This window comes from Hyla sarda, chromosome 1 (genome assembly GCF_029499605.1).
Source record: "Hyla sarda isolate aHylSar1 chromosome 1, aHylSar1.hap1, whole genome shotgun sequence".
Lineage (NCBI taxonomy): Eukaryota > Metazoa > Chordata > Amphibia > Anura > Hylidae > Hyla > Hyla sarda.
Window position 1 is genome coordinate 242,659,851 of NC_079189.1, and position 19,861 is coordinate 242,679,711.

At 44.0% G+C, this 19,861-nt stretch overlaps 1 protein-coding gene across 1 annotated transcript in view; it reads left to right on the forward strand.

Moving 5' to 3' along the window:
• The first annotated feature begins 423 nt into the window (after positions 1-423).
• LOC130367249 (GRAM domain-containing protein 2B-like) overlaps positions 424-19,861 on the forward strand; it is a 75,796-nt gene continuing 56,358 nt past the window's right edge. Inside the window, exon 1 of the mRNA XM_056569658.1 lies at positions 424-537. Coding sequence (XP_056425633.1) covers positions 485-537 — 53 coding nt within the window. The 5' untranslated portion in view covers positions 424-484. The remainder of the gene's footprint in view (positions 538-19,861) is intronic.

Below are 19,861 nucleotides of genomic sequence, written 5' to 3' on the forward strand. Positions count from 1 at the left end.
AGTCAGAGCGTTTTTCCTTTCCTTCAGCATTTGGTGTTGGTTCTACTTTCAGGTACTGCAAATTTGATCATTAATTGTAGAAAATGAACAATTATAAACTAAAAGCCGCAAGAGTGAACTTACAGCAATTACGCATCACCAAATTTCTAAAGAGATTACGTGATCAAGGACAAGACTATAATTTCCGGCAGCTTGTATGCAGTCTTATCATTATTATGATATACATTTTTTTCCGCTAACGTAATGGGTTCATGTGAGATTAATACTGGACTTGAAAAGGGGAGTAAACTATGAGCTATGGACTTTGCCCTGGCTGCTGACACTGTGAAATCAGAGGGGAGGAAAGAGTGGAGCACTATCCAGAGGAGAAAGTATAGATTTAAAGAAATAAAAGGATACAGGTATAAGGAAAAACACAGTGCAGGGGAAATCATATCAAATTAAGTGAGGTTTAGACAACTGAAGAGACCAGAAAGAGTTCTCCATGGACACTCCACTACAACCAATGGACAAGAATTTTCTGCCGGTTTCTGTTGAGTAAGTGGCTTTACATTGCTAAACCATGTTGGATTTCCTGTGTGTTGTTTAACGTGTGTTAGATGGTAGATAGAATTAAGAAAGTAACTGTAAATGTTGCAGCTACATGTAACAGTGATGCACATGTTTATAAATACAATTTACAAATGAATAATTTAATGGACACTGTCACATTTTTTAACATGTTGTAGAGACATGTCAAAAGTTTTGATCGGACAGGGTCTGAGTGTTCTAATGATCGGTGGACATCTAAACACTCAGACTACGACCGTTTAAAACTTTTGACTTTTCTCTAGGACATGTGAAAAGTTTTTTTTAAAGCAACAGATATACATGATGCTGCTTATACGTTTAACACAGAACCTTCTAATTTATATACTATAAATAAAAAAAATCACTAAAAGCCAGAAGCATACCAATACTACTACTGTTTCTACTACCAATACACTATATTCAGTGGCCTGAGTGATGTTTGTTAAAATAAAAATGTAAAAAAACTAAAGAAAAAGGGACAAAGACAAAATTGTGTATATTAGCCATGTCCAGGGGTCACATTGGGTAACATCCAAGTACTCAGGCCTAATCAGTATGGTCCCTGTGCAATGCACCTGGCTGTTTCTGTTGTAAATTATTTCATATGCAGTTCAATACAAGCTGTCTAAGTGTTTTTTTTTGTTTTTTTTTACCACATGTGAGTAGTCACTACAGATGACTCTAATTGATAAAAATATGTTAAAAGTTAAGGATAAAATACCACACAGAGACCTTCCAGTAGAGCGTGATATAAAGGCGAAATGCCAATCATGAAGGGGAGTAAGGCTAAGGCTGGGTTCACACCACGTTTTTGCAATACAATTCCTGTATAAGTTTTCAATTTGAAAACCGTACGGAACAGTATTGAAAACCGTATGCATTGACTCTCCATTGAAAACCTATGCCAAAAGATGCATCCGGTTGTGTCTGTTTTGCATCCTGTACAGTTTTGTCAGTTTTTTTCCTGTACCTAAAACCATGGCCTACCACGGTTTTTAGTCCGGGTGAAAAACCGCATTGAAATGTATACTTTTTTTTTAACATGGGAGTTAATGGGAACCGTACAGAACCGTATGTGCATACGGTTCCATCCGGTTTTCACATTCGGTTTTTGACTTTGCAGTTTTTTTCTTGGAATTTCAATCTAACAAGTGAAACTTTATTCATAATGGAGTGAAAAGTTAAAAACGTATACGTTTTTTATCTTAAATAACGGATGCAACCGGACATCATTCTTCAAACCGTATATGGATTAAAATTTGTACACACGTTTTGATACAGTTTAGTCAGGTTTTGAGGAATCAGGTTTTTTTTTTACAAAAACCTGATACGGGAACTGTATTGCAAAAACGTGGTGTGAACCCAGCCTAAATAGTGTAATGTTTGGGTCTACTACAGGATAAATGGGGTCTGTAAGGCTATGTTCTAACACAGTATCTTGGCCGGCTGTTTGAGTCATTAAAGTCTATTGAATGCAATGGGGAAAGGGCTCTTTTTTTTAAAGGAGACGTCTCATACTAAAAAAAACAAAAACAAAAAAAACTTATCCCCTATGAATGGAGCCTCGGCTTTTCCCATGAGTGGAATGATGCAGGGGCTGCCATGCCTCCTCCATATGTCTCTATGGAGGAGTTGTTCGGAATCTTCGGCTCCAGCCATAATTGTTAAGGCTGTAAAATTTAGTGTTGAGGCCTTCTTTTGGCAATTTATGTGCCAAAATATGGGCATAATGTTTTTTTTTTTGCCGTGTAATTTAATAATATATTGGAGTACTGCACTGATCATAGTAGAATGTGTGCCGTCACCCAAGTGCAATGAATTCAATGTTCAGATGTATAGTAACAGCATTTGATTGATGTAAGACGTGCATTGTACTTCCGGAGTTGGTACTACATAGTCATAGTATATTGTATATATCAGCAAAGCAAGCGAAATGTGCTTAGATAGAATGAATCATCATAATAGTAATAATTCGATATATTGTTTTTGGCACTGTCAAATTCAAAGACTTTTAATATGTTGTACATCTTGGCAAAACTCTTTCTTATATACTTCATAAGAAAATGTTATCTCCTTTTTTAAGAAAATCATGGCTTATAAAAACACCACTAGGGGTCCCCTTACCGTCCGGAACATAAACCTTCCCGGCTGCAGCATCAACTTTGTCCAAACTGAAGCACAGGCATGGACAAAGTCTATTAAGTGAATGTGGAACTAGAACTCCTCTGTACTCACTCCTGTCCTATCAGACTGCAGCATGAAAACAGAGAAGAGGGGTTTACAGAGCAGCCTGCAGTGATTGGATGAAGAGACTCAGCACAGGAAGGATGATGAGTCATGCAGAGGAAGAGCTAAAAAAGATACATGCCCTCTCCAGAGCCAAGGATGATAAGCTAAGTTAGCAACAGATAGAAGGTATTTGTGAGATAAATATAGGTGCTAGACACATAAAAATCATATGTTCATGATCAAAATTAGGTACTAAGTAACATATATGTTTTTGTGGGAAATGGCATGTACTCTTTAAAGCGTACCTGTCAGATCCCACGCAAAAAAAAAATAAAAAAATTATATATATATATATATATATATATATATACACACGTTACTCAGTACCTAATCCTGACCATTTTTAATGCCTCTATCACCTATATGTATTATAAGAACACCTCTTTTCATTAGCAATTTGTAACAGAATAGTAGAAAAATGGCACTCATTATTATTTGCAGATAAAATCGTGAATACTTTATTGCATTGCTTTAAAAATTATTCCTGTGGGTAGGCATGCAGGACGAGAGGGACAGAGAGACAGCTGTAACTACTTCCTCTTTTCATTAGCTCACAGTGTTAGAAATCCTCTCAGGGGAAGGTGATAGGTGTGTCTGCTCATGCAGCCTTGTCAACAAGTCATCTCTTGTCCATGACTCATGGACCAGCCTGATGCTGCTACAAGACTGGTTAGTGTCCCAGTAGATATGGGGACCCCTAGTGGTGGGATTTTCAGGACCGTTTTCTTTATTAAATATAAAAAAATAAGGTCTTTAATTTCCATCAGTAACAACATCTGACAGAATCTGACAGTGCCCACACATGCCATATTTTGCTGCCTTATTTGCTGCATGTTTTCTGCAACTGATTTGGCTACTCATTGACTTCAAAAAGAGTAGAATAATATGTAGCAGAAAATATATATGAAAATACCTTACCGTTTATGTTAAATTATCCGCCCTCATTTTCACAGAATATGACCATTCCTGGAATTAGGTTTTAAAAATATGGTTTGACTTCTATCACATAAGCACCTTACAACATTACTATGAAAGAGAATACTACAGGGATATGCTTAGGAATAGCTAGATCAGGAAGAAAATCCTGATCAATTTCACGACAACAAAACACCCCAAGCTGTGTGTATTTTGCATAAACTACCATTGTACACTTTATCTTTGAACAAAGTCCAAAACTGACATTCCTCTTTTGGTCATCTGTACACAAACCACAGTGTTTTCTTAGTGTTTTTTTTTTTTAAAGGATACTTTGTATTACACACTACACATAAACTAATATGTGCTGCATACATGTGATCTCAGAAATAGCAAATAACTGCACTGTGACTATGTTCATTTTTATTTTTTTTCTTGAAACATGGGAAGTGATACTGTTAACATTGAAAGGGTACTTTGGAAAATGCAATAAAATATAGTACAAATTCCAATATAACTAATTGTTTACAAATCTGCACTTGCGGAATTTGCTGCAGTTCTGCAGCGTTTCTCCGGAAAAATCCGCAGCACCGATAATGAAAAAATCTGCAGTAGATCTAGCACGCCAAGGCCATTTCCACACAAATTTTCTGCATATTTTTTCCATAGCATGAGGCTGAGATTTTGGAAAATAGCTTCTGCTAGATGATAAACATATGTTTTATGAATTTTGGTAATGTTTTTTTCTAATTTTACTATCTATATTTTAAAATATACCTGAAATCTTGCAGTTTCCATTCTTGCGACTAGGCCTAAAAGTAAGCTCATATTTCCTGTTCTGTTACTTTCCAGCAGTGCCCTCCTTATCAACACAGACAGGAATACAATGATAGGTGACACCAGTGTAAAGATAACAGAAGAATACTTAATAGCTGTTGCTCACAGATAAGCCTTCCCCTCCCCATAGAAAGACCAATGGTGCTCGGATGCACTTGCTGTTAACACAAGGATGAGCATTTAAAGACTATGCTTGTGAATAGGGCACTTATCATTGAAGTTTCTCAGTGTTTAGGAGTTATATAAAATAGCACTTTTCTTTCATAATTTACAGCATGTTGAGTTGTAAAGGGGTTGTCCTGGGATTTTTTTTCCAGTTAAATGTGCTCAGTCTGGGACAAAAATATTACAAAAATGTGTACTTACCTGCCCCAATCCCTCACCACTGCCTTCTGATAGTTCCCTGTCCTGCTGCACCTTCCTGGTCTAAGTCTCAACAGCAGGAAGTGCCTGGTGTCGGACTATACTGGTACCAATAAAATCAAATGTTATAATATGAAAGATATAGGAATGATACAACATGGCAAAGTGTCCGCCATGCTGTATGAATTCTCAGAAGGCCAAAGTATCTCTAGAAATGTGTATTCCTTTGAATGTTTGCAAATGTATTATCTATTCTAAGAGACATGTAGACAGAAACCAAGGGGTCTGGCAATAAATGAGTTATTACCTCAGCGAAGTAGTGGCTGTGGCCATTGACTTGCTGAATAGGAACCTCCTTGTATCAAGACTGAAACTAGTAAGTGGAAGACGCCAAGACACTGCAGTGGGTAAGAACCGAGGCAGGTAAAGTTCTGTATTGTTTTTATACCAGACGGAGGACATTTTACTGTAAAAAGACTTTCATGGACAACATCCAAGCATTAAGCATTCAAACTTTCCTGCCAGACGTGAATTTGTACGGTATAATTTCTTTTTTCTGCACACAGGTTAACAGAGTTTAATGTATTTATGTAACACTAACAAAGAGCATTAAAAAAAAAGTCCAACAAATGCTTTGTGCACAAAGGTCATCACAAGCACTACAACCTGTTCTATAATAGCGAGCATTGAGCGTCTGTTACCTTACATGTCACTTGGATGTACAGGAGGAGAGCAGAGTTGAATCAAGTTTAGAATGTTCCAGATGCATTCTTCTCCCTTATGTGTGAGAGACACATTTGTCAAAGAAAACAAGCATAAAAGAGTTTCTTTTAACAGACTAAAAGGAATTTGTTGTTATTGCAGGCAGTAAAGTCCACATTCCTAGCAGGCCATTCTGTAACATAGAGAGAGTTAAAATTGGGGAGTAGTATAAATAACATGTGCCTTCTCCCCAACTGTTTTTACTGTATTAATACTGTGAAATATGTTTATTGCTGTCAACATATATATTTTGCCAAGTTTGATTTCTGTGCAAACTGTATAGACTTGCATAGGACTTTCAGCACATCCATATCATGATCGCTGTGGTCTCGGGGAAGAGACAGCACAGCAGAGACAGCAAGCACAATGGCCCAGATTTATCAAAGAATGTCTACGGTAGAGCTATTTTCCCACATTTATTTGGGTGCTGGGTTTGACTAGCGTGCATCTTATTTATCAAGAAGGTGCAGAAGGATGATGAATTTTGCGCAGCTCTGCTGTGGTGGGAAAAGCTCTACCACATACACTATTTCTAGAGGCTTGTGGGGAGGGAAGTAGACACTTTCCCGGGTCCTGAATTTGGCAGGTTAGGTGTTTTTACTTACTTTCACAGAGCTGCCGGGACATTTTTACTTGTATTTTAGACGCTACAATTAAATTTGATCGCAGTGTCTAAGGGGTTAAAGCCGGGCATCACCATAATCTGTGATGTCTGGCATTAGAGATGGCTATGACCTACGCTCAGCTCCTGAGTGTGTGCCATAGAAGGGGAGTGGGACGCCGTTGTCCACAAGAGGTTAAAAGTTTACTTGTGGAAGGTAGAAGTGATTCTCAAGCCTACTGGTAGGTGATGTAGCTTTGAGCCTAAAAAATAGCGACTTTTGACAAAAGCCGGAAATGATAAATACGTGACCACTGCATGGTCAAAAAGAAAAAGTTCTACGGGTAGGCAAAAAGAGAGAAACTGTCTATATCAAAAGACGCATAAAAGTCGCTAAATATGCTGCTTGCGCCTGAACTGCGCCAAAACATAGACAAAAAAAATGCTCTAAAAGCACTGATAAATCTCCCCCAATGTGTTGCTGGACCATAAGGCTATGTTCACATGCAGGGACGTGCACACAGACATAAAAGGGAGCCCCTGCCCTTTTTCTACACCTACCCTTTGATGCCCTGTTGACAGGCTTATTATTGCATTTTGCAGTAATTTGCGCAAGATCGCAGTAAAATTGTGGCATGAATGCAATCACTGATGTCAGAGCAGAGATAATATACACAGTGATATTACAGTACAGGGATAATGTGCACAGTGATGTTACAGTACAGGCATACTATACATACTGAAGTGCCCTTTTCATTTTTCTTGAGCGCCTGCCATCCAAAATGTCTGTGCACATCCCTGTTCACACGACAGAATTGCACACTGAGATTCCACAGCAGCAGACTCCCATGGAATTCAATGGGATTCTGCTGCGCTGTTCACATAGAAGAGTTTCCACACGGAAATTCAAATTCTGGTGTCCGCAGAAAGAATGGACTCCATGCGGAATGCATTGCCACATTCAGGGGAATGACCCCACTGAGATTTTCCATGCAGACATTCTGACATGTGAACATAGCCTCAGGGTGAAGCTGTGAGCTGCTAAGATTTGATTTCCAGTGTACCTGTAAGGATTACTATTTGGACCATAGATTGCAGAAACACCAGGCAATTCCAATGGTGTCCAAAAGGCCTTTGGAGCAGGGGCAACTATAAGTCAACAGTATTTAATTTGTAGAAGAGAGTGTCTATCTCAAAAGTAAAGAAGGGGCAGTAGCGAGGCAGCTAAAAGGCTCATTTGAATTCTAAGTATTGTTGGACCAAGAACAATTGATTGAGTATGCTAGGATACCTTGATCCTGTGTGTTTAGTGAGAGTCCTGGTTACAAGTGTTAAGCTCATTTATAATGAGGAGATTTTAAAAGTCATTTATTTTCTTGGCTTGTCACAGTTTTTTTTACTGTCACACATTGCTAAATTTGTTGCACACCTTGTGAGAAGACTGGTGCATACCATCAGATTTATCAGTAGATTTGTCTGGCTCAGTCTACATTATCTTGTAAAAATCCAATAGTAGAGAAGAAAATGTCTGCACTCACCATAGGCTTCCTTTTAAAATCGGACTTTATTCAGCCGGCAGGCAGTGTCCATACATAGAACAATTCACACCCGAGTGCACAGGGAGGGGGAGCAGCTAGCGGCTAGGCAGCCGAAGTATACTGGATCAACAGCACCGTTTCTCGTCTATGACGCTTCTTCCGGTTCCTAGGTCTTTGGATTACTATCCAGGTATATATAACAGGAGAGGGGGGAGGAGTGACCCATCACCAGATGAATATACAAATTATAATAGTAAAAACAAAGCTAAAACAATATCCTGCGATCTTATAAAAAAGAACTATAATCATTTCTTTCATTTAACCCGTTAGGGTCCAATGCTTTTAACCTGTTAATCCAATTAGTCTCGCATTGCAATAGTTTTTGGTGCCTGTTCACACCTACTGGTTGTGCTGGGATATGTTGTATCCCAACAAACTTAAAATCCTCTAACCTATTGTTGTGAGCATCATTCTCACATTATCTTGTGTTTATTCTGTATGTTGATACTATTACAATGATGGCCAATTCATAAAGGTTTGATTTTATCTTATTACGTTTAAAAAATGCTAACTTTGGTTGACAAAATAAGTATGCTTAAAAATGCCCTCTTCTAACCCCTGTAACTTTTTTATTTTACAGTATACCGAGCTGTATGAGTGCTTATTTTTTGTGCTGTAATTGTTTAGATGGAACCTTTTGATTGCTTTTTATTCAAATGATGTGACCAAATAAATTCTGGCGCAACTCTGACATTTGGTATTTTTACTCCATTCACCATGAGAGATCCATAATATTGTATTTAATAGTTTGGTCAGACCCCCTGCGATCAGTTACTTAAAGGGCTATTCTAGGCAAAAATATCTTATCCCCTATCCAAAGGATAGGGGATAAGATGTCTGATCGCGGGGGGCCCACCAATGGGGCCCCCTGTGATTTCCCTGCAGCACCCGCATTCTATGCGGGGCTGCGTCTCCAGTTTCGGAAACCTCTGGGCTTCCGGGACTGGAGACATGAGTGTAATGCCACGCCCACTCATGACGTCACGCCACGGCCCCTCTATTCACGTCTATGGGAGGGGGCGAAACCCGGAGGTTTCCGAAACTGTTGACATAGAATGCGGGTGCTGCAGGGAGATTGCAGGGGGTCCCTGCGGCGGCCCCCCTGCGATCAGACATCTTATCCCCATCATTTGGATAGGCGGATAAGATGTTTTTGCCTGAATACCCCTTGAAGTTAGTTTAAGATGGATATCTCCTTTTAAAGCTTCCCTGTGTGGATATTAGACACAAAACCCCCAGTGTAGCACAAATTCAAGTGCACAAGTTATCAATTTCAATGTTAATCCACATTAGAATGGGAAATTCGAGTGAATGCATTGTTATCCGTGCTAGACTAGCCAGGGCCAGGATTTAAAAATCTGCCAAACTTGTACAGTTTTCTCATGCAGCAGTGTAGAAAGTCTACTGAAAATGGTATGAATGAGGAAAAACATCCAGAAAAAAAGGGGGTCCTGTGAATGGAAACTATTTTTGATCAATGGAGTTAGAGGTGGATGTCAAGAATCAGGGGCACAATCAAGCATATTGCAGGCAATTACAATGCTAGTGCTCCACCTTATGTGTCTGAATGCATGACTTCCATAGCACAAATGGGCTATAACCGCAGATGTCCAGTTTGAGTGTTATTGCTGTCTAAGGAAAGCGGAAAGAGACATCTCCAGTGGATTACTTAGCAGCGGAAAAACATTGCCTAAATCCAGATTGTTGCACCATACTGATGGCAGACTCAGAATTTGACTAAAACAGTGTGGTGGCAGATGAGAGAATACTGTCTTGTGGCAGTGTAGGGTAGTTAGAGTGTTGCTGTTCAGAATAGTTAAGGGCGCTGTCACTTGTAACGCCAGGGTGAGGGTTAAATGCTGTGTTCTTGATAGGCCTATTGCCACCCTTCCCAAGAGTAATATGTGATGCAGAAATAAAGGTTTGTCCACAACCGCTGTTAACTGAAAATTTGCAGGAACTTTTACTGAAGAATTCCTGTACATGTAGTAATAGTAACAGTCCAGATAACAGAGTCTCTATAGATATAGCTTGAGCAGCGATTAACAGTCGGTTGGGATTCGATAAGCTCAATTTAGCTTCTTAAGGAATGTATAGCAGAGATCCGCTGGATTTAGGGGAGTATTTAAGTCCAGTGATCTTGCGCTGAGTAGCGGGGAATTGCTTAGTCTATCCGCTATGTTAGAGGCTTTGGCCTAGTAAATGTCACGATGCCGGCTGGCAGGTAGTGGATCCTCTGTGCCAGAGAGGGATTGGCGTGGACCGTGCTAGTGGACCGGTTCTAAGCCACTACTGGTTTTCACCAGAGCCCGCCGCAAAGCGGGATGGTCTTGCTGCGGCGGTAGTGACCAGGTCGTATCCACTAGCAACGGCTCACCTCTCTGGCTGCTGAAGATAGGCGCGGTACAAGGGAGTAGGCAAAAGCAAGGTCGGACGTAGCAGAAGGTCGGGGCAGGCAGCAAGGATCGTAGTCAGGGGCAACGGCAGAAGGTCTGGAAACACAGGCAAGGAACACACAAGGAACGCTTTCACTGGCACTAAGGCAACAAGATCCGGCAAGGGAGTGCAGGGGAAGTGAGGTGATATAGGGAAGTGCACAGGTGAACACACTAATTGGAACCACTGCGCCAATCAGCGGCGCAGTGGCCCTTTAAATCGCAGAGACCCGGCGCGCGCGCGCCCTAGGGAGCGGGGCCGCGCGCGCCGGGACAGAACAGACGGAGAGCGAGTCAGGTAGGGGAGCCGGGGTGCGCATCGCGAGCGGGCGCTACCCGCATCGCGAATCGCATCCCGGCTGGCAGCGGAATCGCAGCGCCCCGGGTCAGAGGACGTGACCGGGGCGCTGCCGCGGGGAGAGTGAAGCGAGCGCTCCGGGGAGGAGCGGGGACCCGGAGCGCTCGGCGTAACAGTACCCCCCCCCTTGGGTCTCCCCCTCTTCTTAGAGCCTGAGAACCTGAGGAGCAGACTTTTGTCTAGGATGTTGTCCTCAGGTTCCCAGGATCTCTCTTCAGGACCACAACCCTCCCAGTCCACTAAAAAAAAATTTTTCCCTCTGACCTTTTTGGCAGCTAAAATTTCTTTGACCGAGAAGATGTCCGAGGAGCCGGAAACAGGAGTGGGAGGAACAGATTTGGGAGAAAAACGGTTGAGGATGAGTGGTTTGAGAAGAGAGACGTGAAAGGCATTAGGGATACGAAGAGAGGGAGGAAGAAGAAGTTTATAAGAGACAGGATTAATTTGACACAAAATTTTGAAAGGACCAAGATAGCGTGGTCCCAACTTGTAGCTAGGGACACGGAAGCGGACATATTTAGCGGAGAGCCATACCTTGTCTCCAGGGGAAAAAACGGGGGGAGCTCTTCTTTTCTTATCCGCGAACTTCTTCATGCGTGATGAAGCCTGTAAGAGAGAATTTTGGGTCTCTCTCCATATGATGGAAAGGTCACGAGAAATTTCATCCACAGCGGGCAGACCAGAGGGCAAGGGAGTAGGGAGGGGGGGAAGAGGGTGACGGCCGTACACCACGAAAAATGGGGATTTGGAGGAAGACTCAGAGACCCTGAAGTTATACGAGAATTCGGCCCATGGGAGGAGATCTGCCCAGTCATCCTGGCGGGAGGAAACAAAATGTCGCAAATAATCACCCAAGATCTGGTTAATCCTTTCTACTTGTCCATTGGACTGGGGATGATATGCAGAAGAAAAATTTAATTTAATCTTGAGTTGTTTACAGAGAGCCCTCCAGAATTTAGACACGAATTGGACGCCTCTATCCGAGACAATCTGCGTAGGCAACCCGTGAAGACGAAAAATGTGTACAAAAAATTGTTTAGCCAACTGAGGCGCAGAAGGAAGACCAGGAAGAGGGATGAAATGTGCCATTTTGGAGAATCGATCAACGACCACCCAAATAACAGTGTTGCCACGGGAAGGGGGTAAATCAGTAATAAAATCCATACCAATCAGAGACCAAGGCTGTTCGGGGACAGGCAGAGGATGAAGAAAACCAGCGGGCTTCTGGCGAGGAGTCTTATCCCGGGCACAGATAGTGCAGGCTCGCACAAAGTCCACAACATCCGTCTCCAGAGTCGGCCACCAATAGAAGCGGGAGATGAGTTGCACAGATTTCTTGATACCCGCATGACCTGCGAGATGGGAGGAGTGACCCCATTTGAGGATTCCGAGGCGTTGGCGAGGAGAAACAAAGGTCTTTCCTGGAGGAGTCTGCCTGATGGAGGCAGGAGAAGTGGAGATCAGGCAGTCAGGTGGAATGATGTGTTGCGGAGAGAGTTCAACTTCTGAGGCATCCGAGGAACGAGAGAGAGCATCGGCCCTAATGTTCTTATCGGCAGGACGAAAGTGAATCTCAAAATTAAATCGGGCAAAGAACAGAGACCACCGGGCCTGGCGAGGATTCAGCCGTTGGGCAGACTGGAGGTAGGAGAGGTTCTTGTGGTCGGTGTAGATAATAACAGGAGAACTTGATCCCTCCAGCAGATGCCTCCATTCCTCAAGTGCTAATTTAATGGCTAGAAGCTCTCGATCCCCGATGGAGTAGTTCCTCTCCGCTGGAGAGAAGGTCCTAGAGAAAAAACCACAAGTGACAGCATGCCCGGAAGAATTTTTTTGTAGAAGAACAGCTCCAGCTCCCACTGAGGAGGCATCAACCTCCAATAGGAAGGGTTTGGAAGGGTCAGGTCTGGAGAGGACGGGAGCCGAAGAAAAGGCAGACTTGAGTCGTTTAAAGGCGTCTTCTGCTTGAGGAGGCCAGGACTTGGGATCAGCATCTTTTTTGGTTAAAGCCACGATAGGAGCCACAATGGTAGAAAAATGTGGAATAAATTGCCTGTAATAATTGGCGAACCCCAAAAAGCGTTGGATAGCACGGAGTCCGGAGGGGCGTGGCCAATCTAAGACGGCAGAGAGTTTGTCTGGATCCATCTGTAGTCCCTGGCCAGAGACCAAATATCCTAGAAAAGGAAGAGATTGGCATTCAAACAGACATTTCTCAATTTTGGCATAGAGTTGGTTGTCACGAAGTCTCTGAAGAACCATACGGACATGCTGGCGGTGTTCTTCTAGATTGGCAGAAAAAATTAGGATATCGTCCAGATATACAACAACACAGGAGTATAACAGATCACGAAAAATTTCATTGACAAAGTCTTGGAAGACGGCAGGGGCGTTGCACAGTCCAAAGGGCATGACCAGATACTCAAAGTGTCCATCTCTGGTGTTAAATGCCGTTTTCCACTCGTCCCCCTCTCTGATGCGGATGAGGTTATAGGCGCCTCTTAAGTCCAATTTAGTGAAGATGTGGGCACCTTGGAGGCGATCAAAGAGTTCAGAGATGAGGGGTAAGGGGTAGCGGTTCTTAACCGTGATTTTATTAAGACCGCGGTAGTCAATGCAAGGACGTAGGGAGCCATCTTTTTTGGACACAAAGAAAAATCCGGCTCCGGCAGGAGAGGAGGATTTACGGATAAAGCCCTTTTTTAGATTCTCCTGGACGTATTCGGACATGGCAAGAGTCTCTGGGGCAGAGAGAGGATAAATTCTGCCCCGGGGTGGAGTAGTGCCCGGGAGGAGGTCGATAGGGCAATCATAAGGCCTGTGAGGAGGTAGAGTCTCAGCTTGTTTTTTGCAGAAAACATCCGCGAAGTCCATATAGGCCTTAGGGAGACCGGTTACTGGAGGAACCACAGAGTTACGGCAAGGGTTACTGGGAACCGGTTTTAGACAGTTCTTGGAACAAGAGGACCCCCAACTCTTGATCTCCCCAGTGGACCAATCCAGGGTAGGGGAATGAAGTTGAAGCCAGGGAAGTCCAAGGAGAATTTCCGAGGTGCAATTGGGGAGGACCAAAAGTTCAATCCTCTCATGATGAGATCCGATGCTCATAAGAAGGGGCTCCGTGCGGAAACGTATGGTACAGTCCAATCTTTCATTATTTACACAATTGATGTAGAGGGGTCTGGCGAGACTGGTCACCGGGATGTTGAACCTGTTGACGAGAGAGGCCAAAATAAAATTTCCTGCAGATCCAGAGTCCAAGAAGGCCACTGTAGAGAAGGAGAAGGCAGAGGCAGACATCCGCACAGGCACAGTAAGACGTGGAGAAGCAGAGTAGACATCAAGGACTGTCTCACCTTTGTGCGGAGTCAGCGTACGTCTTTCCAGGCGGGGAGGACGGATAGGACAATCTCTCAGGAAGTGTTCGGTACTAGCACAGTACAGGCAGAGGTTCTCCATACGGCGTCGTGTCCTCTCTTGAGGTGTCAGGCGAGACCGGTCGACCTGCATAGCCTCCACGGCGGGAGGCACAGGAACAGATTGCAGGGGACCAGAGGAGAGAGGAGCCGAGGAGAAGAAACGCCTCGTGCGAACAGAGTCCATATCTTGGCGGAGTTCCTGACGCCTTTCGGAAAAACGCATGTCAATGCGAGTGGCTAGGTGAATAAGTTCATGTAGATTAGCAGGAATTTCTCGTGCGGCCAGAACATCTTTAATGTTGCTGGATAGGCCTTTTTTGAAGGTCGCGCAGAGGGCCTCATTATTCCAGGACAATTCTGAAGCAAGAGTACGGAATTGTACGGCATACTCGCCAACGGAAGAATTACCCTGGACCAGGTTCAACAGGGCAGTCTCAGCAGAAGAGGCTCGGGCAGGTTCCTCAAAGACACTTCGGATTTCCGAGAAGAAGGAGTGTACAGAGGCAGTGACGGGGTCATTGCGGTCCCAGAGCGGTGTGGCCCATGACAGGGCTTTTCCGGACAGAAGGCTGACTACGAAAGCCACCTTAGACCTTTCAGTGGGAAACAGGTCCGACATCATCTCCAGATGCAGGGAACATTGGGAAAGAAAGCCACGGCAAAACTTAGAGTCCCCATCAAATTTATCCGGCAAGGATAAGCGTATCCCAGGAGCGGCCACTCGCTGCGGAGGAGGTGCAGGAGCTGGCGGAGGAGATGACTGCTGAAGCTGTGGTAGTAACTGTTGTAGCATAACGGTCAGTTGAGACAGCTGTTGGCCTTGTTGCGCTATCTGTTGTGACTGCTGGGCGACCACCGTGGTGAGGTCAGCGACAACTGGCAGAGGAACTTCAGCGGGATCCATGGCCGGATCTACTGTCACGATGCCGGCTGGCAGGTAGTGGATCCTCTGTGCCAGAGAGGGATTGGCGTGGACCGTGCTAGTGGACCGGTTCTAAGCCACTACTGGTTTTCACCAGAGCCCGCCGCAAAGCGGGATGGTCTTGCTGCGGCGGTAGTGACCAGGTCGTATCCACTAGCAACGGCTCACCTCTCTGGCTGCTGAAGATAGGCGCGGTACAAGGGAGTAGGCAAAAGCAAGGTCGGACGTAGCAGAAGGTCGGGGCAGGCAGCAAGGATCGTAGTCAGGGGCAACGGCAGAAGGTCTGGAAACACAGGCAAGGAACACACAAGGAACGCTTTCACTGGCACTAAGGCAACAAGATCCGGCAAGGGAGTGCAGGGGAAGTGAGGTGATATAGGGAAGTGCACAGGTGAACACACTAATTGGAACCACTGCGCCAATCAGCGGCGCAGTGGCCCTTTAAATCGCAGAGACCCGGCGCGCGCGCGCCCTAGGGAGCGGGGCCGCGCGCGCCGGGACAGAACAGACGGAGAGCGAGTCAGGTAGGGGAGCCGGGGTGCGCATCGCGAGCGGGCGCTACCCGCATCGCGAATCGCATCCCGGCTGGCAGCGGAATCGCAGCGCCCCGGGTCAGAGGACGTGACCGGGGCGCTGCCGCGGGGAGAGTGAAGCGAGCGCTCCGGGGAGGAGCGGGGACCCGGAGCGCTCGGCGTAACAGTAAATAGTCTTGTAAGCTGCGGAGGTCCTACCTCTTCCAGAGTCAGCAACCCAAGAGAGGGATCAAGATGGCGCAGGTCCCTTATATGGGCAGGGGCTGGCCGTTTTGGATTGGTCCGTAACGACTGTCACTCACCGTTACAGTGCATTGTGGGTGAACACGTCACGGGAACCTCCAAAAGGTCCTATAGCAAAACCATAGAGTTTTAACCTAATCACGTGACCCGCAGGTCCTGCTATTCTCCGAACAGGTAGATAACTAAATATATACATATACATACTTATATTTATATTAATAAGAACTGCTATATAGTCAACGACTAAGTGTGAGGTGACAAGGGGAAAACTACAAAAGAGGGACCCCCGACGTCCTAGGGACTCTGACTATGGGGACCTCTATACAGGTAACGTATACAATACGGTACCGGGACACCACAACAGCATAATACATGAACCATTCCAGTGAGTTGTCAATAGTTCAGGCTGGTGCAGTGGAAACAATCGTATGGGGAATCTTTTCTCAGCATACCTTGGGCCAATGATAACTACAGAGGGACATTTGGAGGAAGGAAGTTCCTCCTTCATGGCAGCTGTTTACCCTATGACAGAAGGACCCTTTACTAGGAAAATGTATAATGCTACAATAGTCATACAGTCATGGATTGGCTCCATGGACATAAAGAATTTTATCTCTTGCTTCACTGACCTTCAGTCCCCAGATTTTTATCCTACAAACAGGGGCATCGCTGGGGTGGCTATTGGGGCCGAAGCCCAAGGGGGGGGGGGGGGGGTATTATTACAGTTACAGAGTTTGTAGATGAAGAAATTGTGTAGAGGTAGAAAGGGCACTAATGCAAAGTCTAAGATGTTTGTCCTGCAGATGCTGAAGAGATGAGTTTAGTCAGTAACAGTATAATGGTAATACGTATAGTGATAATATTCCTCCTCGTTTATTGGTATTATTTGGAATATTGGGCTCAGTATACAGGATTTGGTAAGTAACAGTATGATGGTAACATATATAGTGATATTTTCTCCTTGTATACTCTTGTTATTGGTAACTGTATGACTATCTTTTACTGTAGAGGTATCTCATGAGTAGAAAATGGTCTTAGCTATGTTAACGTTTCATATTTATATCCTTACTTTTCTTTTTACTTAGAATGTAAGAAATAACTATTCTTTAAACTATCGGTAAGATCTCAGCATGTTCTGCCTGCCTGAGAGTGATAGGAGTGTGGTTGCTTTGGTTCCAAAAGGACAAAGGATGTCCAATGCACTACTAGATGTCTCTAATAAATTGGCCATTCAGTATGTGTTCCTCAGACGGCTAAACATAGGTTGCTTTTGCAAGTAAAGTGGTCATGAGTTCAGCATTATAAATGGACTGTGAATGTATTTCCTGTATGATATCCCCCTTTTTAAACGTTACACAAAAACACTGAAATGTACAAGTATTATTATTATTTACACATTTTATGTGTGTCAGTACATAACTACAGACGAGAGAAGATTTTTGGGCTTTTAAATCTTTAAAGTAAAACACCAGGTGAAATAATCTTTTCGACAAATGACTAATGGTTAGTGATTAAAGCCTATTACAGGATGAAGAAGTGAGGCAATTTATCTGGATTACTACTAAGCATCTCCTTGACATGTATTTTAAACAGAGATGCTATTGCCAATCTTACATCAGTAGTAGAACTGTTATCTTGTATGTGTCTGTCATCTATCTATCTATCTATCTATCTATCTATCTATCATACTACTATCAAAATATACTAGTTTATATTTAAAACAACTCTGAGCATTAAAGTGTAAGGTTATCTTTGGAAACCTCTACATGAAGAGTTACTTAGTATTGTGTATGTACTGTAATAGTAAAATGTTTCATGACAATGTCTACTGCTCCAGAGAAGCATAAATGATGTCATCAAATGGACTTCTGCTGACAAGCTACCTGGAAAACATACACTGCAACCCTTCAAATATGTAATATCTCTATACATGCTTGTATGCTGTCTGTATATATCCATGATGACATATGTAAATGTTAATGTGGAATGAGATCCACACATGGCTGTATATGGTTGTTAAACACACAACATATATTTAGCCTATGATTGCTTTGGAATCATAAATTGCCATCTTCTGTCCATCTATGTGGCAACCTGGGGATTCCTTGTGGAAAATATCACACCACCGTATGAGGATTAAGGCTACAGAATCTATAATCTCTTAGACTGCTACCTGGTTTAGCCTTATATCAACTCTATCCAGTTCGCCTGTGTCATGTGCATTGACTTTTAAGATAATGTTTCCATCTCCCCAGATACTTTATGTGAAACGCTACTGCATGTCATAAACATGACTTCTGTCCTGTTTCTGCCTTTAATTTTTCATTTGTTCTATTTTCGAGTTTTAATTTGAGTTTTATATCCTGAGCCTTTGTTGTCTTCCTTGGTCCACCTGTATATTTTCCTTTTAGAAATTTTACAACTACGCATTATTATAATTCATTCCACTGTTTCACCTGACAGCTCTTGTTGCAAATATGTTTGCTTTCAATGAGTCAGAATCAAAGGGGTATTCCAGGGGAAAACTTTTTTTTAAATCAACTGGTGCCAGAAAGTTAAACAGATTTGTAAATTACTTCTATTAAAAAATCTTAACCCTTCCAGTACTTTTTATCAGCTGTATGCTACAGAGGAATTTCTATTCTTTTTGAATTTCTTTTTTTGTCTTGTCCACAGTGCCGAGAGCACTGTGGACAAGACAAAAAAAAAGAAAGTAAAAAAGAATAGAATTTCCTCTGTAGCATACAGCTGATAAAAAGTACTGGAAGGGTTAAGATTGACACCTGATTCCCGTATCAGGAACTGTCCAGAGCAGGAGAAAATCCCAATAGCAAACCTATGCTGCTCTGGACAGTTCCTGACACGGACAGAGGTGTCAGCAGAGAGCACTTCCTGTGGAACACAGCAGCTGTTGGGTGTGTCTGACTTCCAGAGAGAGAGGATTGAAGCAGTGTTTCCTACAGCCTTTTCCCCAGGAGGGTGGCAGCTTCCTTGGGAGAGCCTCCTGCTATGGAGCCCCAGACTTCCACCCCTCGAACTAGGCCGGAGGGGGGTGGGAGTGAGAGAGCTACGGCCGATTCCAAGGACAGGGTGAGAAGATCCAGCAGGCTCCGCAGTAATGTGGAGCCCACTCCCCCGTCCTTCGCTGGAAACCGCAAGGCGTCCGGTAAGAAGCTTATGGTTATGTCTTCGGGGACTGTGTCTGATACTATGGAACCCCAGCAATGGGGGGTGAAGGGTCCCAGGGAGTCGCTAGCTACTTTCGGTTCCCGCATGCAGGCAAATCTTGTAGAATATGAGCAGCTGGGGAAAAAGCTGAAAATCATAAGGGAAGACCTGAAGTTTGCTCGCTACCAAACAGATAACTCTGCCAAGGCTATGAGGGCTAAGTTTGCTGCCAGGGTGTGTGAGCTGAAGGCAGAGGAGCAGGAGGTGGTGAGAGCCCGAATGCTGATTGTAGAGGGAGCAGGCATGTTTAAAGAAAAATTAAAGAATGAAGACCGCTATAAAACCATGCGGACCCCTGTGAAGGAGGAAGAGGATAGTCAGGGGGAGGAAGAGTGCTTGTGTGTCACGGAGGAGAAGATGGAGGAAGGTGGTGAGGGAGATGGCGGCAGTGAGGGTGATGAGAGTGAGGGGGATGTGTGTGATACCCCGTGTACCCCTAAGACCTCTGTCACCCCGAGTGCGGATTACATCAACCCTGCCCAAGTCGCCCTACCAGCCACCTCTGAGGAAAGTGACAGTAATGATGGCGGTGACAGTGGACTGGTCTGTGGGGGGCTCCTGCGGGCCATAGTGATGCAGGAGTCACCCACCCGTCTGGAAAATTTCAGTTTTGGCCAGGACCTGGGCCCTGAGGAGAGGAAGAGGAAGAAGAAGAAGAAGAAGAAAAAGGCTGAGGAGCAGATAAAGTTTGTTTTCTCTCCTATCCAGCAGTCTGGGCCACCTGAAAAGTTGGTTCAGGCTGCTGGGCCCCCCACCCTGCCAGATCCCGCTTCTGCTGTGGAACGGGA